The 23,065-nt window shown below is 36.7% G+C and overlaps 3 protein-coding genes and 1 pseudogene across 10 annotated transcripts; 3 read left to right on the plus strand and 1 right to left on the minus strand.

Moving 5' to 3' along the window:
• Positions 1-475: 475 nt before the first annotated feature.
• LOC147399290 (mitochondrial import inner membrane translocase subunit TIM17-2 pseudogene) lies at positions 476-3,331 on the plus strand (annotated as a pseudogene). 6 transcript variants are annotated; one of them, XR_015180120.1, is made up of 3 exons: positions 476-1,337; positions 2,654-2,887; positions 3,036-3,331. The product of XR_015180120.1 is annotated as a mitochondrial import inner membrane translocase subunit TIM17-2 pseudogene, transcript variant X1 (transcript). The 6 variants fall into 6 exon arrangements; XR_015180123.1 differs by having other exon boundaries at positions 2,654-2,831; XR_015180121.1 differs by having other exon boundaries at positions 2,746-2,887.
• An 82-nt stretch (positions 3,332-3,413) lies between these two features.
• Positions 3,414-3,764, plus strand: LOC147399291 (uncharacterized). The gene has a single exon (XM_086446796.1). It carries the CDS (start codon positions 3,414-3,416, stop codon positions 3,762-3,764), a length of 351 nt encoding a protein of 116 aa, XP_086302922.1.
• Positions 3,765-4,978: 1,214 nt separating this feature from the next.
• LOC147399292 (putative calcium-binding protein CML16) lies at positions 4,979-5,813 on the plus strand. The gene has a single exon (XM_086448790.1). It carries the CDS (start codon positions 5,082-5,084, stop codon positions 5,559-5,561), a length of 480 nt encoding a protein of 159 aa, XP_086304916.1. The 5' UTR covers positions 4,979-5,081; the 3' UTR covers positions 5,562-5,813.
• Positions 5,814-8,501: 2,688 nt separating this feature from the next.
• On the minus strand, positions 8,502-15,747 carry LOC147399293 (putative phospholipid-transporting ATPase 9). Of its 2 annotated transcripts, XM_086448789.1 has the most exons (12): positions 14,508-15,747; positions 13,021-14,372; positions 12,520-12,630; positions 11,705-11,981; positions 11,523-11,611; positions 11,324-11,432; positions 10,885-11,094; positions 10,672-10,797; positions 10,448-10,546; positions 10,000-10,191; positions 9,162-9,509; positions 8,502-9,059 (listed from the first exon to the last, which is right to left on the minus strand). In XM_086448789.1, the coding sequence occupies exons 1-12, from the start codon at positions 14,898-14,900 to the stop codon at positions 8,835-8,837; spliced, it is 3,531 nt and encodes a 1,176-aa protein (XP_086304915.1). In that variant the 5' UTR covers positions 14,901-15,747; the 3' UTR covers positions 8,502-8,834. The 2 variants fall into 2 exon arrangements, with proteins under 2 accessions (XP_086304915.1, XP_086304914.1); XM_086448788.1 differs by having other exon boundaries at positions 8,502-9,509; positions 14,508-15,744.
• Positions 15,748-23,065: the final 7,318 nt, after the last annotated feature.

Raw genomic sequence — 23,065 nt, forward strand, 5'->3', positions numbered from 1 at the left:
TGTTTGTTTGTTTTGTTTGTTTTTTTTGGGGGGGGGTGGGGTGGGGGTGTGTGTTTTAAACCTGAATTTTGACACACATTTTGAGAAAAAAAAATGAATGATGGAGGGGGGGGGGGGGGGGGTTGTAAATCTGAATTTTGACATAAATTGCACACATTTTGAGAAAAAAAATATGAATGATGGAGAATAAGTAAATATTGGGGTGCCCCTCTCTCTCTCTCTCTCTCTTTTGTTAGATTTAGATTTATATTTTTAGGCAATGGATTTTATAAACAACTACGGAAATTATTTGATGGAGTGTTATAATGTTGAGATGAGATAATATCTTTGAGCCAAACCTTTGTAAGGTTGGGTGTGTGTTTTAATTTTTAATTGGAGTGTGTGTGACAAGTAATTTAAGAAATTGGGCTGTAATCAGTAAAGTTGGGGTGCGAATAGCAGCTCTTGTATTTCGGAAGACGAATATAGTGGTCAATAGGCGCGGCGGCGGCGGCTTCTGTGTATGTAAATAGAAATAGAAGAAGCTCCCCCCAGTAAACTCAACACCCCTCAAGAGTCCTTCTGCATAAATAGAAATCACCCAACAAAATATTCTCCCTTTGTGCATCTCAAATTTGTTTGTGTGAGATCTGTCCATGGGAACCCCAGAAACATCTCGCGAACCTTGCCCAGATCGAATCCTCGATGATATCGGTGGAGCCTTCGGCATGGGCGCTGTTGGTGGATCAGTCTTCCACTTCTTGAAAGGTGTCAACATCTCTCCTAAAGGAGAACGCCTCATCGGTGGTTCACAAGCGGTGCGAATGAACGCGCCACGTGTCGGTGGAAGCTTCGCTGTTTGGGGCGGACTCTTCTCGGCTTTCGACTGTACTATGGTTTACGTTCGAGCAAAGGAAGATCCATGGAACTCGATCATCGCTGGTGCCGCAACCGGTGGGTTTCTTCAGATGCGACAAGGGCTCCGTGCGTCCTCGAGATCCGCTATTTTTGGTGGAGTCCTCCTTGCTCTCATTGAAGGTGCTGGGATCATGCTCAATAAGGTTCTTAGTGCGCCTCAGAATTTACCACCAATGGAAGACTCATTGCCAAGTAATTTGCCACCCGGGGCCGCAATTTCAATGGGGCAGTTGCCAAGCCCTGGATCGGTGGCGGCACCACCCATGTCCGAAAGTTTGGGAGAAGGATCGTCTTGGTTTGGGGGTATGTTTGGTGGTGGTAAGAAGGAGACAACTGGTGGTGGGACCAAAACTGAGATTTTGGAGAGTTTCGATACAGGGGGGAGCACGCCCATACCCTCGTTCGAGTATAAATGAGATGGTTTTGGATATTGTGTAATGGTAAGATACTGATTTTATTGTGTCAATTGTTTGAGGAGTTAGGGTTTGAATTCTATAATGATGGTGACACTGATGTTGTTTGTGTTGCTAATTATGTTTTTTTTTTCCTACTTCAATTTTTGAATTGAAACTTTAAAAAATTATAAGACGGGGTACCAAGACCAGTTATGGTTGAGATAAGTGTTGTGCAATCAAGAAACATGTTCATAGATTATGCATAGTAGAGATGAGGATGCTAAGTTGGATGGTTAAAAGGGCCAAGAAAGATAAGATTAAAAATTAACATATTCATAAAAAAATATATAGTCGTAAGACTCATAACAAGAGAGATACAAGGGGAAAATCTATTGAGCTGATTTCTTCATGTGCAATGAAGACAGTTAACAACTCGATTAGAAGGAATGTGCAAGTTGATGGTTTTACAAAGGACCATGAGAGGAAGATCAAAGAAGTATGTGGATTGAGGTTGTGGGCACACAATTGAATTAACAAAAGACATGGTGATTTTCAAAATTGAATGGAGGAACATGCTTTGTTCATGAGATCCCATTTTTATCAGGATATTCATGCTATTTTCAAATGGACCATGTTACTCAAGTAATTTTTATTTGATGGCATAAGAACATCTATGATTCATGGAAATAAATGTTGGGTGGTCAAAAAGTGTCATGTTAATAGATTGAGTGTCGCGCAGATTAGGCTGTTGAGATGGATGAGTGAAAACAGTAAGAAAGATAAGAATAGAATGAAATCATTCTAGAACATGTGTTTGGACTCCAGATAACTGAAGCACATTGCTTGACTTTATGGATTGGCTGGAATGATGGTAGGGTAAAGTAACAATATCTTCAATCATCACAAAGCTAAACTTTCTTAGAAGGATATCTTGGGAAAGCCTCCAACAATGGAACAATTTTGATGCCCAAAATATCAAATCTCCATAAAAATCGTGAAGTAGATGTTGTAGATCATGATGATCTTTCCAAAGCATCCAATGACTTTTCAATAGTAAATTTAAGGAAAGAAAGTTATAGAATGTAAGATCTGTCTTAAGGTCCAAAGGTGTTTGGAGAATTTTGGGTTCTTTTTGTGGCACATATTTATTGGCTGTGTTTGCTTCTTTTGCATCACACCAGAAATCAAGCACTACTTTTTTTAGGATACAGGTGGAGGCTCAACTAGCTGACATAGGTGATTCTTGTGTTGCTCATTTACAAGCTGTGTTCATGTTTTAATTGTCTTTGCTGGTTTGGCAATTCTATTAGAATTTCTCCTCATTTTGGATTCTATTGTTTCTTTTCTTGTACTTTTTTCAGCTCCATTGCTGCAAAAAAGATAAAAATGAACTCAGCTTGAAATGCACAAGTGGATTGGACACTCATTGAATCTATTAGTGATGCTTTTGTAGGGGTTGATATACAATTAGGCATTATCTATCTTTGGGGTCTATCACCTACAACTCCTGCTACGTTTGGAGGATGAGATGACTGACTGGTAGGATGGTAGTCGAGAGAGCAGCACAAACTGCATGGGACGATATCAAATATTTGGTTAGATTTGATATTTACTCAGTTTGTGTCTTTTAACAGTTATATTATATATTTTTCTCTCAATTGCTAGTGTGCTATTGAATTCACATAATCCAAATATATTTTCTAAGTCACTAATGTTCTTATTAATCTTTGAAATTGTAATCAGGTGTTGGTCCTCTGTTCCATTCTTGAGTGGTTCAGGGAAACAAAATATGAATGAGGAATAAAGAGAAAAAAGTATCAACCAGGGAACATGTGATTCACTTTTTCCACTGGAATCTCTTTTATGGAAAACTTGGCTTTTGATTAGACCTTGCAACCATTTCAATTAAAATATATGGATGGATGAACATTTTACTGGTAGGAAGATGCTCTCATTGCTTTTGCTTTTTTCCCTGTTATGTGGTCTCTTGATGCACACTTGTGGGTCGGTTTATAAATATATTGTATCCACTTCTGCTAGTTTCATGGATGGTATTCTTCTTCCATTATAAATAAAGCTTCAAATTGTGATCTCCTCCAAGACAGAAAAAGAAAAACTGGAATGGCAACCATACCATTGCCTGAACAGGAACAGCAGCAAGCAGTACCAAGTGGTGCTTGGCATAGTTCTGGGTCTTTGGGGCCATTTTTCGCCGTGATATCTGTACTGACGGTCTTGACTGTGTTATCATGTGTGTTGGCTCGTGTCTGTGCTCGTCGTTCTGTGGGTTGTTGTCCATTGGATATTAGTTATGGTTACTGTTTTTGTTGTGTGAGGTGGAGGTGGAGGTGGTGGCCTTGCTGCCTATCCAATGATGTGGAATTGGGAGGAAAGGTGGCTGTGAATGTGGAGGAATGCAATAACATACAGTCACAATGTACTGAAATTCCTTCACCTCCACCTCGAAGTTGACTGCCTAATTAACTTTTGCTAACGCGGTCCCAATTCATAGCAAAGAGAACTACTATTGGCACCCCAACTTTTACTTATTACACACCCCCAATTCATATCTCAGGAGAGCTGCTATTGGCACGTGTTAACAAAACCCGTAACCTTAAGTTAATTGTTTTATTGGGGTAAATCTAATTTTATTTCTTTTGTAGTTTCAATGTCATGAATTTTGGGATTTGAAAATGAAGTGGAATATTTTTTTGAGTTCTGAACCTCATAGAAAGATAAAATCTTATATGAATTTCTTATGTTTGAACACTAGAGAGAGAGAGAGAGAGAGAGAGAGAGAGAGACCATTATGGACAAAAGTTGGAGATTCTAAGTTGATAGAATAAGAGGAGATGGGGAGGGAGGGAGGGAGGGAGGGAGGGAGGGAGGGAAATGCCATAAATTGCTCATTATTTTGCTAGTGAAAGCCAATGATTTGTGATCAAGACCTTATGATAGTTTAATATGGATGTAGGTTGTAGCTTAACACACTTATTCGAGGATTCCTATGTTGGTTTCTTTGGCTAAGGTGCAAGTATAACCGAATCAACTATCAATAGAGTGGTTATACCCACCCATGATCATAAGACCATTAAGTTTGATTTAATCTGATCCAATAAATAAGGGTCTCCATCAAGTATTTGGAATTCAACAATAATCTGATCCATTTCTTCTTATTCTATTATTTTTTTTTGGTCTTAAATTTTTCAATGAGAAACTGTAGGAGTACTGTTCAGAAATAACCATATGGAAATTTTGACCCAAGAATTTTCAACCCACCTCCTATAATATAATGTCACGGGTCTTGCTAGATAGGGCACACGTTAACGTTCAATAAATACACTTTGGAAATTGAATTTTGTATTAAAAAAAATACACTTTAAAACAAAATTACTTTTACTGAAATACCCCCCCATCGAATTTTCGAAGTGTATTTATTGCACTTTTAAAGTGTGCCCTAACAAAATCCTAATATATATTGAAGCAAAAATTGATACAATTAGTGATAAGTAAGGTTTCTTTCATTATTATTCTTTTTAATATTAATATAAATATTATTCTGGTAGGAGAAGAGGGGGAAAGTTCCTTGAACTTACATGTGGGAGTTTTATACACCATTGTCTACCATCTAGCAAAAATAATAAAATTCACCGACGACGCTGACGCGCTTTCTGCACTCTTTCCATAATAACAAACACAACCACTCATCTATAACTGACCAAAACAAACAGCCTCTTTGACCAAAAACACAAAATCTCTCTCTCTCTCTCTCTCTGCATCTTCGTCTCAATGGATACTCTTCAATCCGATCAGCTAAAACAATTAAAAGACATATTTGGTCGATTCGACATGGATTCGGACGGAAGCCTCACCCATCTAGAACTCGCAGCGCTCTTGCGATCTCTAGGGTTAAAGCCAAGTGGTGATCAAATTCACGAATTATTGGCCAATATAGATTCAAATGGTAACGGATCGGTGGAATTCGATGAATTGGTGAACGCTATATTACCCGACATGAACGAAGAGGTATTGATTAACCAAGAACAATTAATGGAGGTGTTTCGTACTTTCGATCGAGATGGTAATGGTTATATAACAAAGGCAGAGCTTGCAGGATCAATGTCGAAGATGGGTCATCCATTAACATACAGAGAGCTTACAGATATGATGAGAGAGGCCGACATGAATGGAGATGGTGTCATTAGTTTTGCTGAGTTTGCAACTGTTATGGCTAAGTCTGCCGTCGATTTTCTCGGCTTCACCTTCTGATAGCCGGCTTCTTCCATTGTCACCTCATCAACATCAACATCATCATCAATGACTTGTTAATGGAGCCAAAGCTAACTTTATGGTTTTGTTGACTTGTTCTTGTTCCTCTCCTCCACCTATTATTATTTGTTAGGTTTATTGCTAGGAATTAATGAGTATGGGTATGTGTGTAAATAAGTTAATTGGGCCACTTGTCTTCACTCACTTGTTGGAAGAAACTTTTGTGAACATGCCTATCTTGTATTTTATAAATTTCTTGATTTAATATAAAATGACAAAAAAAAAAAAAAGTTAGGATTTTTTTTTTTTTTCAACCGGCCCAAAATCTTTTTTAGGACAAAGATTTGATGATTGGGGTGCAAAAGAAAAAAAAAATTTTCTCAGTTAATACTCTTTTAAAAAGTCTTGATTATGTTTGATAACACTTTTGAAGTCTGAAAATTAGAAATTTGACTGTAGAAGTTTTATGGAGCATCTCTTATTGCTGGTTCAAAATTTTTGAATTTTGATTGTGAAATCTCAAGCGAAACAGGTAAAAAAGAAAATTTTCAAAGTCTGAATTCTAAAGATGGACGCTTACATTCAGTCACGCGTTTGATGCTTATTAAAAAAAATGTGTTTCATAGTTGGATTTCTATTTTTTTTTTTTTTTCCTTTCATATAGTTTTAGGATCGTAATACCCAGAAATCCTTGCTAGTTACTACTTGATTCCAGTCTCTTATAATGCGAACAGTCTCTCATGTTTTTATGACTATTGAATGATAAATGAAATCAAGAAATTTATCATTCCCACTGCAATCCTTGGAGTTTTGTGATGGTTGCATGTCCCGGGAAATCGTTTACCTGACTTCTAACTCCGATCTTGAATGTGTCGAAGTTGAATTCAGATTCAGTTCTTAATACATAATAATATGTATTTGATTAATTGTAGGCACTGTAATAATTTTAATTCCTTTTCTTGTTGCTTCATGTCATGGTTATAATTTCATTCATTAGGTCAATTGCATCTGGGGTACCTTAAATGTTCATCGCCCTTTGCACATGTCTCCACGCGGCATCAACTTCAATACCTCAATAACTAAGAAAATGATCCTAAACAATCGGTATTATAATGTGGTAGAACAAACATCAGATCCAACTGTAGTTATGCACCACAATAAAAGGGACCCCTTAAACCTAAGTCCTTGGATCCTAGATTTTTTCGTCTTTTGTTTTGGTAAGTATTAAGATTTTATAAAATCAAAAAGATAACGAGAATAGAAAAGAGGCTGACGCAGCCCCCAAATTGGAAAGTTGAAAAATGGAAAAAATAAAAAAGAGATCCTACTAATTACAAAGGCTATCCTATAAAAATACAAAGTCTTTGAATGAGAAATCAGAAAAATCTTTGCTTAATTTAACCTAAAAAAATAGCAGTCCTAAAATCTTCATGAACATTGCATGCGAGTTGTACTTCTTACCGTGGAACACCCTGTTTTTTTTCTCATTCCAAAGACCTCAAGTGATGATTGCAGGAAGAATAGTCCACATGTGTCTTTTTCTTATGAGAGAAGATGTTGTAGACCCACCTTTTAAGCATCAGAAGAAAATTCTTAGGGAGAATTCAATACATATGAAATAAAGAAAGGAACATAGACCAAACGTCTCAGGAGAAAGAACAATGAAGAAGAGTGTGATCCGGAGATTTGCCATCACTCTTACAAAAAGGACAAAAATTAAGAATGATCCACCTACGAGATATCAAATTGACCAAATTAAGGATCCTCCCTAAGAAGATTACCCAAACAAAGAAAGAGACTTTAGAAGAAACGAGAGATGCCCAAATTAGAGAAATATGAAAAGTAATCTCCGACCATGGAAACATGACTATATAAAAGGAGCGAATAGAGAATCACCTATCCTTAGTATTGGATTCTATGTATTGCAATTGGTGTAACATTTGTAGGAAAAAAAAAAAAAAAAACCCTTTTAAGGATTATCTCTCTCTTCTTGTCAATTGAAATGATGAAAACAATCTGATAGAAAACTTGAGCATAAAAAACGGCTGCCCTACATCAGGCATTACTTAGTGGATCCTGCACTCGAGGTGTTGGGACAATGTTACGACAGTCCATGCTTCCAAATTCCTTGATGGGAAATACTATCTCGACTGAATGCCCCATGAATATTTTGCTCACCCTTAGCCTGACAGTCCATAAACTCCATGCCACATGGATTTTTTGAATAGGAAAATCTGGCTTGGCTCCTAGCACCAAGAATTTGTAATATTGAAGGTTTGTAGTTTTGTATCATCTTGGGCTTAGACACATAGCTCGGTTGATTTGACACGTTGCAAAACAATTTTGAGGTCGTGAGTGAGATTGTCAGGTTTTTCCTTGGTCAAGGCAATCGCCATTTTTCTCTTAACAGAGGCAATACCTTGCAACAATATTCTAGAGCTTTTTAAATACAGAACGATTTAGTTCTTCATGCTATCATAGCTTCAATCAGGGGCGGAGCCAGGATTTTCTTGTAGTGGAGGCAAACTATGATTAGTTGAACAGTTGAAGAACTTGAATGGAGGGAGGTGAGGGTGTGGGGGCAAAAATTGGAGGGAGATGAGGGAGTGGGGACAAATGGGGCATGTAATTAGTTGAAAATATAGGAGTGTCTCAAAGTTCTGTGGGGGCAATTGCCCCCACCAGCTCCTTACTAGTTCCGCCCCTGGTTTCAATAGTTCAACCTTGAACACCTCTATCATAAGCCTCTGAATCTGTTTTTGGATCAACTCTTAAAATATGTAAGAAAAAATAAATCAAAGTTCTAGTCCACATGAACACTCTGAAGCCAAAAGCATCCGAAACTAAGACCTAACACAATGAGCTGGAGAAGTTCAACTTACATTGGAAGAAATTACAATTAAAGGAAGAGGCCTCAGGTATTCCATTTTTTTTTTTCAAAAAAAGCTACCAAAACTGGAATGGATTTCTTCTTTTTTTCTTTTAGAATAAATTTCAGTAATGATACAAGATCTATGACAGAAGGGTAAAATATGAAAATGGTTAATGCCACTTTGATTGTACAAGAGTCAAAACTATCAGCAGTTGGGCAGTGGCTGCAGCTCACGCAATACCTGACTTGGGAGCACATGCCAACAAAAGCTATCTCATAACTGTTGATCTGCAAGAGCTACATTCTTCATCCAATGGGACTCTGTAAAAGACTCCATTTTCTAACTAATTATACACATTGCGCAGAATTTTGGTTTTCCAACTAATTGGCTCCGCCCACATTCATTCAACCACCAAAGCATCCAAGAGGGTCTTCTCACAAACCATTGTCGTTTGATGACGCTTCTCTATTGAGTGATTAGATTTTGCTTCCAACCTTGCTGTAAAACCTACTGTTGTGGACCTAATGGATCTCTGCCGCACCATGTGGCAATAGTCAGGGTCATCGGATTGCCCCTCCAGTCTTATCCACTGTATCATCCCATGATACATGGGGAAGAACCGAATCTGGATGGATGCAAACAAGAAGTATGGGATAAGGGTAGAGATTACAACAAAGAGTGTGATGAGCCAGTAAAAAGGGGCTGGAGCACAGGCTTCAAAGAAGACCTTGTAGGCATTTGTGGATAAAATCGGAGACATGGCACCGTAGACCAATAGGAAGAGATACCACAGCAGGATACCACCCCATATGAAGAGATGTTGTATCATGGTGAAATAACTAACCGAGAGGGCCATCTGGCAGTTCACAACCCAGACAACACAAGTGTACATGGTTGCCCCAAGAATCTCCAACCCAACAACCTCCCCACCTTGGCGGAAGGCTTGGTGTTGCATTGCGCTTATGCAGAAGAAGAAGATGATGATGGCACTACAAATCCCATTGAACATCCAGCTGAGAATCCGAAGCCAGCTGAATAGCACATTCTGTACACCTTCTTGATACAATAGGGGGAACTGCAATATGAAAGAAGAAAATATTGATCAATTGTCACATGCACATTAATCACCAATATCAATGTTGATATGTGTTTTTTATAACTCCAAAGTCCAAAGAGAGAAGGTTGGGCTTAACTTTTGGCACAATTAACACGAGTTCTTTTTTTTTTTTGATAAGTATAAATTTTTTTATAAATATCAGAAGGATAAAGCAAGGGAGGTCGAGATAGCCCCATACAAGAAAACTAGAAGACAGAAAAAGAAAACACATGGATACTTTTGGTGTATTGGTTAGGTTTGTACCAATGTTTAATTGAAAGAATAGTGATTTTCTGACTCCCCTTCTGACATAACCCCCAATCACAGAACTGTAGATTATTTACCTCGGGATATGCATAACCATAAATATTTTTCTTGTGTATCCCGAGGCAAATGTTCTATGGTTCTGTGATGGGGGCGTCTGACAGAGGGGGAGTCGGATTATCACGACTCTTAATTGAAATCATACCTTGAGACAAAACCGTGCAGACACATCTTGATCGAACACCCCAAGAGCAAGCACCGGAAGTGACGTGAAGAAGACATTATAAAGGGACATATACCAGTCGTTATAAGCAGCTTGCCCAGAGAATGATGCATATGCCTCAAACAAGAACAGAGTGAAACCAAATGTAATGTTCTTGTAGAAGAAGTAGCATATCTGCAAAAAAGCAATAGCAACACATCAACTTTTCAATCTTACAATCATTCATTCTTCTTTATTTTCCTCTTCTTTTTCCTGGTTAGAATCTGTGTTGTGTCAGTAAGCAGGGTTGCGAACCACATTATCATCTTACAAATTGTTGCAATGTACTAAGCACTCTCTAGTAAAGTTAAGTCTTGATCCAAGAACCCATCAGGGTCAATGCAACTTATGGGAAGTTTAATAATTAAAATTCAAGGTATGAATGATGTACCATTGATGTGATCCTTCTATAGCACCAATGTCCATGCACGAGCAGCAATCGCTCCAAAAATCGGAACTGAGCAATCGCAATGTCACTTGACATGACTGCCTTAAATTTTTGTTGAACAAAAACAAAGTTTAAAGAAATGAGATGAAATAGAATTGAGAACTCAAGTTTTGAAAAAAAAAAAAAAAGAAGAAGAAGAAGAAAACAGCCTCTATGTGTTAGCTGACCTGCATTCCCTCAACACCACTGATACCAACTCCAATATCTGCTTCTTGAAGCATACCCACGTCATTGGCGCCATCACCAATTGCTAATGTTGTCTTACCCGTTCCAACTTTAACCAGTCTAGTAACCTGCATTTGTCATTTTTAAGTACCCTTCTTACTTAATTACAGGCATTAACTAAAGAAATTTTGTCCAAGAAAAGTGTGCAAACTCACAAGTGCTTTCTGTTTTGGTGATGAGCGGCAGCAAATAACAGAAGCACAGCTAATTGCTAACTCTAGAAACATGTATTTAACTTCATCCCCTAGTGCATATGCAAGTGATTTCCCATCAATTATCAAAGCAAATGCATCAGTACTTCCACTCGACTCAGAAAGCTGTGTCTTCCCTTCACTTATCTGATGGATGACACTCACCTTTGATGCCTAAAAAAAGAACCAGCAATAACCAATCAAGATTACCATGCAATAGCAAAAATCATATTTACCAAATTGAGATGACACTAATGATCAAATTTAGCATGTAAAATTGGAACCAATCAAGTTCAAGTAGAGTGACTGTTTCTTTACTTTTCAGAGTTTTCCTTGCTGATTTAAATGTCTCTTAAGAGTTACCAGAAAGACAAGGAAAACAAAAAGGGAAAGTAATGTTTACTTTTGTGATTGCAGATTTGTCTCCTGCTTTCTCTATTGCTTTAATTTCTGGTGTCTCCAAGCTGATAATTATCTGCTTCATTCCTTGTCGAAGCAAACTACAAGCAAAACTGCAAAATTCAACTTGATTCAGAAATGTGAATGAGAATGAGAAACCATCATATATTAATATGAAAAGCATACCATATCTAAAATATTACCCAATATTAATGGCAGTCTCCATTTTATCTCCAGTCAAAACCCATATCTTTATTCCAGCTTGTGCAAGCTTGTCAATGCATTCTGGAACCTGCTCGACACAAGAAGATTCACTTCCAAATTTGATAACCAATCGGTAACTTCATTAACTAAGTCTGTTTTCTTTCAAAAATATTCTACTAACCCCATTTTGGAGTTTGTCCTCAACAGCAGTGGCACCGAGAAGGATCAAGTCTTTCTCTATATTCTCCGCTACTTCATCAACCATTTCATCCCGATCAGCGCTGACAGAGTTCTTGGCCTCGGTGAATTCCTCGTTAAACTTTCTATATTCTTCCTCACTGAGTTCACGATATGCTAATACTAAGGTCCTTAGACCTGCATCAGCATACTCATTCATGTGATCCCGGGTCTGCTCTTCAAACTCCTTTCCATCCTTTGCTAGGCTTTCAAACATGACACTGCTTGAGGGAAAATATGCAAGGGAATATTAAAATTTTTTGGAAATAGAAGCATTACATAGAAAAATAAATTCATAAACATTACTTTTAGTAAAATGTCAGACAACGCTATGGGTCCATCAAGAAGTAACTAAGTAGCAAAAATGAGGACGTTGAGATGAATGAGTGAAAAGACCAAGAAAGGAAAATTGAAATGAACACATTTGTGAACATGTGGGAGTAGCTCCAATAGGTGATAAACTAAGAGAAAATTGATTGAGATGGTTTGATCACATGCAAAAAAGAACAATATAGCCCCAGTTAGACAAATCTGCAAGTTGAAGGTTCTGAAAGGGTGAAAGAAAGAACCAAAAGAACGTGGATTGATGTAGTGAAAGTGGATATGAGCATACTTGCAAGTTGCAAGAACAGAAGACATTGGTTTAGATGGAATTAAATGAGAGAGACTGGTCATATGACTCAATTTTTTTGGTGTATGATTTGATGGTGTTGGTGATGACGATAACGATATGAACATTTAATGCTGCAATTTACATACCTGTCAGCACCTTTACAAAGTAGTAATAGCTTGCCTTCCTCATTTCTGACTATCACAGACATCCGCTTTCTTGAGCTACTAAACTCTAAGACATTTAAAAGGTCATATGACCTGCATAAAGAAAAACAATATAGTAAAACAGACAAACACCCACAAGCTGTAGCATCCCTCAAGTACGACAGATCAAAACATATACAAACACGCACTATATATATTTATAGATACAAAAAAGGAAAAACAAAAAGTGAGAGAGGGGCAGAGAAAAAATGAAGTCTTAAAATCATTTGTTCAACCCACATCCAAACACAAGCCTCAGTACGAGGAGGGGCAGATGCAACTTTTGGACATTATATTCATAAATGAGGCTTATAGATTACATAGTCCAGATAGGCCCACGTGTGTGTCACCACGTCAGCTAAAAAGGATGGCATAGATAAATTAATTGCATATAAATTCTGAATTTAAGGATTTCTGTATCATGCACCCGGTGAGATAACTGACCTTTCAACTTTCCTGCCAGAAACGGGATCCAACTCATTCATTGAGATGTCTGTTTGTGTCCTTCTGAAAAATTCAAAGCCAAGCTCTCTTGCTGCAATCACAAAAGCTGCCTCATCTGGTGATTCAGCTTCATAAGAAATATTCCCTGTCTCTTCATGCACTTCTGGTATGGCCGTATGGCAAATTGCCAATACGCGAAAGAACTTTTGAATGACATCTGGGCGAGGCTCATTAATCCATTTCCCGTTCATGATCCTTTCATCTTGAAAATTAAAGCCTTTAATGGATGATTTTCTATCTGCTGGATCCTCTACACAAGCCCCATTATTTATCACCTCGTGAACTAATGGTGATCCTTTTTGTCTAGCCATCGTCCTCTCAACCTCTGTGACGCCATGTCCATAAGCCATCCCAGCAACAGAACACTTGATGAATTCCATGGAGTTGCAGGTCAGAGTTCCCGTCTTATCAGAAAGTATTGTGTTAACTTGGCCAAGCTCCTCATTCAAGTTCGAAGTACGGGCACGTGCAGGTTTATCGGCTTCCTCATGGTACATATGCAGATCTTGGTTGATGAAGATGCTCTGCAGAACTTTGACAATTTCTATTGATACATACAAGGAGATGGGGATGAAGTAGCCATACAACATCAGGGCGGTAAGAAAATGCAGAATTGCGGCAATGGGTGCTCTTTTGGGATTGAAGAAAACGGTGGTATCGTCCGGTTTAAGATACCATCGTTTCATCCTTCCATTTTCTAGGTCCTCACTTGTTGCAATCCCAAAGAAAATTGATCCAACAAAAGATATAATAATCAATATGCAAAACAAGCAGTAGATAATCTTATCCATCTTCCTCTCGACTCTGCTTCTCTTTGATGGTGGTTCTGTCGAATTTTGCATTACTTTTGTGTCATGACCTGTGAATATAACAGCCCCATAAATGTAGTCTGTATTCCGGAGCTTTGAGGCCCTAAGGAGAAGTTGCTGAGGCGTAAGGGGATACTGTTCTTCTTCAAAATCCATACTTCCTACAAAAGTATACAGGTTTGCATTCGGGTCTTCACATTTAACTATAGCCTTGAAATCTTTAAAGCTAGAGTCCTCATGTAAGACTTCAGTCACGTCCAATGCTTGTTTTAGTTTCAAATTCGTCTCCCCATCAAGGTTCATTGTCTCAACATAACAGATGGCATCTTCATAGCTGGATGAAAGCAAAAGGAGGTCAGCTGGAAAGAAGTCATCTTTCTCCACCTTAACTATATCTCCAACTTTCAGATTCTCCCATTCTGTATATTTGAAAATGCCATCACCAATATGTTTTTTAACCTTTCGATTGTTCACTTCAATATCCTGAAAACATTTCAAAATACTAAATTTTGGGTTGAACAGAATTCAAAACCCAATTTGAGCAAAGTTTAACACCAAGTGCATTTAAATCATTACTGATGACATATCCATTAAAAAAAAGAAGAAGGAAATAGATACCTGCTTTTTGCGCCTCCAATCTTCAACAGCCTCTTTGATCATGGTTGCGCCAATTACAACAATAAGAGGGAGGAGAGCGCTTACAGCCGAGTAAGGAGAGAGTTGGGTGAAGGACAAGCAACCGGCTATAAGGAAGTATATGTTAGCAACCCTCCTAAATTGCTCGAACAAGGACTTGGGGAAGAATGTTGCGAGTGTATACTTTGTCGTTCTAACATAATTGCTCCCGTAATTGAGAACTTTGGCCTCAAAGCATTCGGGTTCATTGCAGAAGACTCTCCTTGAGAAGCCTGGTCCACCAATCTGTGAATGGTCTTCCTTGAACGAAGCCTTCCCGCATGAAAACGAATAGATCCTGCTTAAATGCAGCTTCTTCCCTCTAGCACCACTCATCTTCTCTCACCCACCAAAAGCTCTACCCCAAATTCCAAAACACAGATAAACCCACCAAAATTAAAATGCAGACTGTTCAAGGAAAGCATCAACCCACCAATTACAAAGACCAAAACCCCAGAAAAGAATCCCAACCCAAAGCCCAAGATAGCTTCAGAGAAGAAAAAAGGAATAAAACCCAAAAAGATCCAGATCAATTCGACACAATTAACTCCATAATCTTTGAAAAATAAAGCAGATTCAAACAAGAAAAAGGAATCAAAACATCACCTTTTAATCAACAAAAACTTGTAAAATTTGTAATCTTCATCCAAAAAACTCAGTAATCTCTCTTCTCATTTATAAAATAATATCTATTTCAGATTGACAAGGCCTATAAAACAGCACAAATAAGAGGAAAACACCCTGTTTTTTTAATCTTTCTCTCGACATGGCGTGGAGGCTTCTGAAACGTAGACTCGGATCTCTCCTTTGACTTGCAGGAGGCCAAGAGCGAAGAATTAATATAAAAACACAAGAGGATTTTTCATCTCAAGTTGTCAACCCATAAATTTTCAAAATCAAATTCTCTTTCCCCACTCGAACCAAAAAATCAAAGAGAAAATAAACAGTTCAATCCCGCCAAAAGCACAAATTCTTTAGAAAGTTCATCAAATATAAAGAAGCAATGATTAACAATCACAAAAAGAAAAACTTCAATATTCGCGGGAACAGCTCTGAAATTCGTTCAAAAGAACAGCCTTTATGTCTGCTTCGTAGTGAAACTTCTTACAGAAGAAAATATATATATATAATATAATAATTATCAAAATTTAGTATTAATTTATTTTATTGGAGAGAAATACTTGGACCAATTGAGTTGTAATTCGATCAAATAGAGATTTGAGAATTCTAAAAGCTTTTAAAATCATTTATTTGAAAAAAAAAGATAATTTTTGAAATATTCATTTATTTTTTTATTATACAGTAAAGGAGATGAAGTTACCTAAATAGTCTTAATTGATTTTACCAAAATGCCCTCCTGAATTGATCATGTGGTAAAAGCCAATCACCAGAAATCATGTCCGCCTTGCTTGTGGTGTGAACTGTGAAGCCCCGTAAAAAGTGGACGAAAGTTTAATGGGTCAACGAATCCATATAGTACGCATGTGACCAACGCAAGAAAATGAAATTTATGAGTGGCAACTCAGATTTTCTTAATTAAATTAATATGATGTCTTTCATATATAATCCATGATTTTAAATCTCCTATGAGATCGAGACAATTTGTCTAATACGTCTCAATATTATCCATCAATGAGACAATAAACAAGTCAAACGTATTGGATGAGATTTAAAATCATGATTCATTTTTCTCATTGTTAAATGGGAATTAGGCTTGAGATCTCATTCCCGATTTTATTGGCCAACTTGAATGAGAATCAGGTTGAAAGAAAGACTAGTCGATCGAGAATAAATGAGACCTAATGCTTTGTGACCTTGAACCGAGCCTTAGTAAAGTAGATGGGCCAATCCATTATCCCAATCTGATGGTAAAAACATCCAAGCCTCGAGGGAAGATTTATGAGATATGATGGTTGTTGCCTACATTGACTTTATAGATCCTCACTTGCAGCCACCTAACATACAGAATCTCACCAACCATGGTTTAGAAATTTTGTGAAAAAATCATGACTAAGTTACCATTTGGGGAGTTGGACACTTTAAAAATTAGAGATTTTTTAAACCTAGGCTAATTTTTTTGGGATTTTTAGAAGATTTTTCATCTTCGAGAAGATTATAAAGAAATGTAGACAGTTTATTGAGGTGTTTTGTTAACTTGTGTCCTTAGAGCATGCGTTAAAATGCAATAAATACATTTTGGAAAATGGATTTTGTATTGAAAATACCATTAAAAAATTAATTTTTTTTATCAAAATACTTTTAGATTCCAATTTTCAAAGTATATTTATTGCACTCTAACATGTGCCCTTAACAAAATCATTTATTTAGTTAATAAATTATGGGTCTTGTTAGGGCGGCTTACATTAAAGTCAATACATACACTTTGAAATTGGATTCTAAGGGTATTTTGATAAAAGTAAAATTTTTAAGAGCATTTTCGATACAAAATTCAATTTCCAAAGTGTTTTTATTGCACTTTAATGTATGCCCTTAACAAAATCCTTTATTTAGTTAATAAATTATGGGTCTTGTTAGGGCAGCTCACGTTAAAGTGCAATAAATACACTTTGGAAATTGGATTCTAAGGTTATTTTAGTAATAATTCTTTTAAGGGCATTTTCATTACAAAATCTAATTTTCAAAGTGTATGTGTTGTGCTTTAACGTGTACTCTTAGGCACACATTAACAACATCCATCATTAGTTAAGTTATGAATGTTTTTACTAAAACAGTTAGTATTGTCATAGTTGCCGGAAAAAAAAAAACAAAGGGAAAATGAATGGAAGAAGTGATAAATAAGTGGAAAATGTACAAATAAAAGAGAGTTATATAAATATATATATATATATATATATATATATATGGGAGCGGTTCGGCAGCCTAAAGTTTGCCAAACATCTTGACGAACATTATTTAAAACATGGGTTAGAAGCTTTGGAATGAGCTGATTTTTTGTGAGGATGATCTCTATGATGAGGAGATCATCCTCACTAAAAATCAGCCTATTCCAAAACTTATAACCATATCAAAAGTGATTTACAAAAATTGGACGTTGCATGATTCTTCAATTTATAAAGTAGGGTTAGAAGTTTCAAAATGAGCTAATTTTTGGTGAGGATGATCTCTATGAGAGATCATCATCACAAAAAATCAACCTATTCCAAAACTTCTAACCTCATCAAAAGTGATTTACAAAAAATGTTTGGCAAGATATTTGGCAAACTTTAAGGCTACCGAACCACTCCCTGTATATATATATATAGGGAGGCGTTCGGCGCAAAACATTTTGACAAACATTTTGGCAAACATTTTTAAGCCGTTTGATTTAACGCAAATGAATGGATCAGATTCTATTTAACTGTTTTATAAAATTATAAGTTAATTACAGCGTCGTCCCTCATTTTAAGCGTATTTAATGAGACATCCCTCTTCCCTTTCAAACCAATCGAACGAGGGTTCTATTCCTTTCTCCTATGTCGAACCCTTTCTCATTCTCACTCTCGAGTTTCTCTCTCTCTCTCTCTCTCTCACTCACTCTCTCACTCTATCTCGAGCTCTCTCATTCTCGCAAACCCTCGCTCGAGCTCTCTCTCGCGAGGTGATCAAGAATCCACTTTTAAAGAAGTCAATTGATTCTCCTTTATCCACGTATATCCAAAATACATCTACAAATGAGAGTGAGAGAGAGAGAGTGTGTGAGAATGAAAGAGGGTTCGACAGAGGAGAAAGGAACAGAACCCTTTGATCGGTTTGAAAGGGAAGAGGGATGTCGCACTAAATACGCTTAAAATGAGGAACGACGCTGTAATTAACTTATAATTTTATAAAACAGTGAAATAAAATCTGATCCGTTCATTTGCGTTAAATCTGACGGCTTAAAAATGTTTGCCAAAATGTTTTGCGCCGAACATTTCCCATATATATATATGGGTCCCGTTCAGCACCAAACATTTGGGCCGACATCTTAGCCAACCATTTTTGTCCTACATGGGTTAGAAGTTTTGGAATGGGCAGATTTTTGGTGAGGATGATCTCCTCACCGTAGAGATCATCCTCACCAAAAATCAATCCATTCCAAAACTTCTAACCCATGTTTTGAAAAATGTTTTGCCAAAATGTTTCGTGCTGAACATTTCCCTATATATATACACACGACACTAAATTACTAATGATTCTAGTTATTTTGATTAATTTCACGTATATATTATTAGCTTTGGAAATGTTTTAAATGCAAACGACAATTGAATGGATAAACATTTTCCTACAGGCTGAGAGAGGAAAAGCATCGATGTCTAGGGATGGCAAGCAAACACAACGGATTTAGGGGTAAAACTATAAAATGTAATAGCATGCGACCAAGGTTGGAAGCATTTTCTTCACTCGATCCAAATCTTCATTGCATAAGTATTTGCCGACAAGTCATTAACAAAAGTTCTCTTGCGCGAGTGATGACTTGCCATATGGACGTTGATACTAAAACAACAATGGGGTTACATTTGGATCAAGGTGTCTTATGCCTTTACCAATGTTGCTTTCTTCTCGTGTTTGTACTTCAAACTAATGGATAGATAACATTATAGGCATTCGACAAAAGATGCTTCTTTGACTATCCTTTCATACATGGAGCGAGCCAGATCATTACCATATAAAACATGATACATGTTTTGAAAGAGGATCCAACTCTTATATGTATTTGTTTTTGTTTGCTTGGAATCGAGGTATTCAAGTCTCTTAGAACATTTGATTAATCCTAGGGGTATGTGCAATCCCTTCTCCCACACACACTAGGTAATGTTTGGGATAAATCCTTGAGAGTGGTGTCTTAAAGGGGGATTCTCAAAACCTCTACTTCCCGAGGTGTGGTCTTGGCCATCTCACCAACCCTTAGATGGTTCTTTTATACATTTGTTAGTCGTAACTCTATTATTCAAAAAATTTATCAAAAGCCAAGCCTAACATCTAGCCTATGTACATCCCCAATATGAATAAGACATTTCGTGATCCATATCTTAATCCAACTCTACACTTGTCAAAGACTAGGATCATATATTTCTCTTGAATTGTCAAAGAAATTTTTTTTTTCGTGGTGGGATGGTGAGAATTCGTTTGAACCTTTATATATATGGGAAATGTTCAGCACCCAACCATTTGCCCAACATGTTCTGTCCTACATAGGTTAGAAGTTTTGGAATGGGCTGATTTTTTATGAGGATGATCTCTACGGTTAGAAGATCATCCTCACCAAAATCCAGCCCATTCCAAAACTTTTAACCCCATGTTTACAAGTTGAAAAATTGTGGACCGTCCATTTTTTGTAAACCATTTGTGACGGGGTTAGAAGTTTTGGAATGGGCTGATTTTTGGTGAGGATGATCTCCTTACCATAGAGATCATCTTCACCAAAAATCGATATATTCCAAAACTTCTAACCCATGTAGGACAAAACATGTTGGGCAAATGGTTAGGTGCTGAACGGGACCTATATATATATACACATAAAGTTACTTATAAAGCTATAACATGTTTTATCTTACATGGGTAAAAATGTTCAGAATGGGTTGATTTTTTGTAAGGATGATTTCTATGGTGAGGGGATCATCTTTGCAAAAAATCAACTCATTCCAAAACTTCTAACCCCATCAAAAGTGATTTATAAAAAATGGATGGCTTAGAATTCTTCAACTTGTAAATATGGAGCTAAAAATTTTAGAATGAGTTGATTTTTTACAAGGATGACTCTCTTACATAGAAATTATCTTCACAGAAAATTAGTCCATTCTAAACTTTTTACCTATATAAGACAAAACATATTGTAACTTTATATGTATATAGGGATATGTTTGGCACCCTATTATTTATCTTACGTTTTGTCATACATGGGTTAGAAGTTTTGAAATGAATTAATTTTTGTGAGAATGATCCTTATGGTGAGGAGATCGTCATCACCAATAATCAGTCCATTCCTAAATTTCTAATCCTATCAAAAATGATTTACAAAAAATGGATGATTTATAATTCTTCAACTTGTAAATATGATGTTACATTAGTGAGGAAGATCTCCTCACTAAAAATTCCAAAATTTTTAATGCATGTAAAACAAAACATGTAGGGTAAATAGTAAACCCCGTGTAGGAGACATAATTGTCCATAGTTACTTGGGAAAAAAAAAAAAAAAAAAAGTCACTGGTACATTCGTTATTTCATACAATTCCGAAGGTTATGTTAATAATGTGGAATAGGAATTTGATGTTAACAAATGAAGGTGGAAAAGCTGACAAATCAAATCCAAATTACCACATGTTCAACACAAAAGCGAGACACGACAATTAATCCCACGTTCAGTCACGTTTTTCTTCGTCGGACAAACAACTTTGCTGTATATTGATTGTACAGGTGGCAGACAGCAAATAACTAAATCATATTGTGTTCACTGCATTAGATAGATACCATTTTAACAGCAAGTAAACGCAGACACGTGGCAAATTCCCAACTACCCAATATATGGGTGAAAGTTGATGAAGAGAGACTTGCCGTCAGGTCAGCTTGCAACATAAATGTTGTCGGTGCTAGAGATCACAAAAAGAGAGAGAGAGAGAGAGAGAGAGGTCTGGTAAGATATCATAAATGATTTTATAAACGATTTTTGATGTAGAGTTGATTGATTAAGGCCACTTGAATCTAAATTTTTTCTTATTTAATTTGTTTTTATTGTTGTCTGATTTTTATTTTAAAGTCCCATGACATCATTTCCTATAAAACTAATGAGGAGGGATGTAGCCGCCACAAATCAAGGTGCATGGATGACATTTAAAAATCTACAAGATATTTCATTACTGCAAGAGTTGATTATTAGGAGATCCATCAATTTACAATGTTTTTGGTAGCATGTGAGAGATAGAGATGGTCAGCCATTTGATTTGGACCCTCTTCAATTATGAAAGGAGTTCTCATTAAATTATTGTATATATGCTTCTCAAAGAATTTAAAAAAAAAAAAAAAAAAAAAAAAAAAAAAAAAAGAGAAAACCCATCGAAAAACCCATTTGTTAATTCTTACAATATCTCTTGTTCTTTCAACAAACAAACAAACCCCACCCTTGAAAGTGACACATCTGTGTGATTCATGGTTTAGGAATTTCGTCTAAGGTAGCTCTCCAGGTTACCTAACCACTACTTTTCAATGGGTTCAACTTAATTTACAGGTGTCTATTTTGGACTGCCATACCAGGTGAAAGGCACATAAACTAAACATGCACAACCAAGGAAATATGGTTCTACCCATCTTACAACGGCTAAGAACAGCAACCACATTTACACGCTTGGCGCTTCGGTCCAGTAGTTGTTTTGGCCTAGCATAGGGGACTCAATCACTCATGGGTTGATCATCAATGTCCCAATTAATTAACTTGACCAAGCTAACAAAAATGAAAATGTGGTACACCTTCCATGGAGTATATAGGATGTATGGGACGACATTGAATAATCATATATAGTTTAATTGCTAAAAGAAGTTATGTTGAACTCAAAAAAATGGCAAGTATGATACTGTTTGTGGCCATGCAATGTAGCTGTAGTTACGCTCGGTCAATAGATTATATGGGGGAAAAAAAGCGTCTGGCATCAAAACTGATGAATTGTTGAGATATGCTTATGGTTTCAAACTGATGACATACGCCCTTGATACAAGTGTTCTTTGAGAGATTAATGAAAATGGCTTAAATCCCCTCTTCTTCAATTTCTAACAAATAATCATTGATTTTTACCCCCTCAAAACTCATTGTATTACAACTCTAGAACTTTGGGTAAAGTTCTAACCTTATTAGATCTTGTTTTCAACCTTTTTCGAAGAATGTTGGGACCCCAAAACGATAGAGGTTTAATCTTGGAATGAACGACTCGGGGAAGACTATATCTAGAAGTCCAAAAACAAGGGTACAAAACTGAAAGTTGTCACAAAATGAGCACTAGAGACATTAGTGACATGGGTGAATTAGGGAAAGAACTACCTAAAGGTTCAAAAAGAAGGATACCAAAGTAAAAATTGCCACGAAGTAAGTTTTTGCAAACATTGACTACAGGACACAGTGGTATGTTATACTCTAAAGGAGGGCTTAACTTTGTGCACCACTGACACATAACTATTCTGGTGTACTAGTTGGGTTCATATAAAAGCATCCTTAATTTTTCTCCCAAAATTATTCTCTCTCTTCCCAAAAATCTTATATTGTTCTTGAGAAGTCAAGGTAAAAAATGAAAGAAAGACAGAAAGAAAAAGAAATCTGACTCTAGAGGGTGAAGACAATAGAATTTTGAAAGAAAGAAAAGTGGTTCTCAAAGGTGAAGGCATTTAGGTAATTTTCTATTAATCTCCAAGAGAAGACAGCCATACGTCACCAATTTGAAAATAATGGTTTCTCAAATATCCCATCCCTCATTGACTATAAGCATATAATATTTAAAAGAATTAAAAAAAAAAAAAGCCTCACGCAACGTTTTTCTTCC

The sequence above is a fragment of the Akebia trifoliata genome, chromosome 7 (assembly GCF_017979445.1).
Source record: "Akebia trifoliata isolate Shusen 1 chromosome 7, ASM1797944v1, whole genome shotgun sequence".
Lineage (NCBI taxonomy): Eukaryota > Viridiplantae > Streptophyta > Magnoliopsida > Ranunculales > Lardizabalaceae > Akebia > Akebia trifoliata.

Coding starts and splice junctions, on each gene's coding strand:
- LOC147399292 (XM_086448790.1), top strand. CDS start 5,082: ATGGATACTCTTCAATCCGATCAGCTAAAACAATTAAAAGACATATTT.
- LOC147399291 (XM_086446796.1), top strand. CDS start 3,414: ATGGCAACCATACCATTGCCTGAACAGGAACAGCAGCAAGCAGTACCA.
- LOC147399293 (XM_086448788.1), bottom strand. CDS start 14,900: ATGAGTGGTGCTAGAGGGAAGAAGCTGCATTTAAGCAGGATCTATTCG. Junction 12,631..13,020: donor TCTGGCAGGAAAGTTGAAAG/GTCAGTTATCTC, acceptor TTCTTTATGCAG/GTCATATGACCTTTTAAATG. Junction 11,095..11,323: donor ACAAATCTGCAATCACAAAA/GTAAACATTACT, acceptor TTCTTTTTTTAG/GCATCAAAGGTGAGTGTCAT.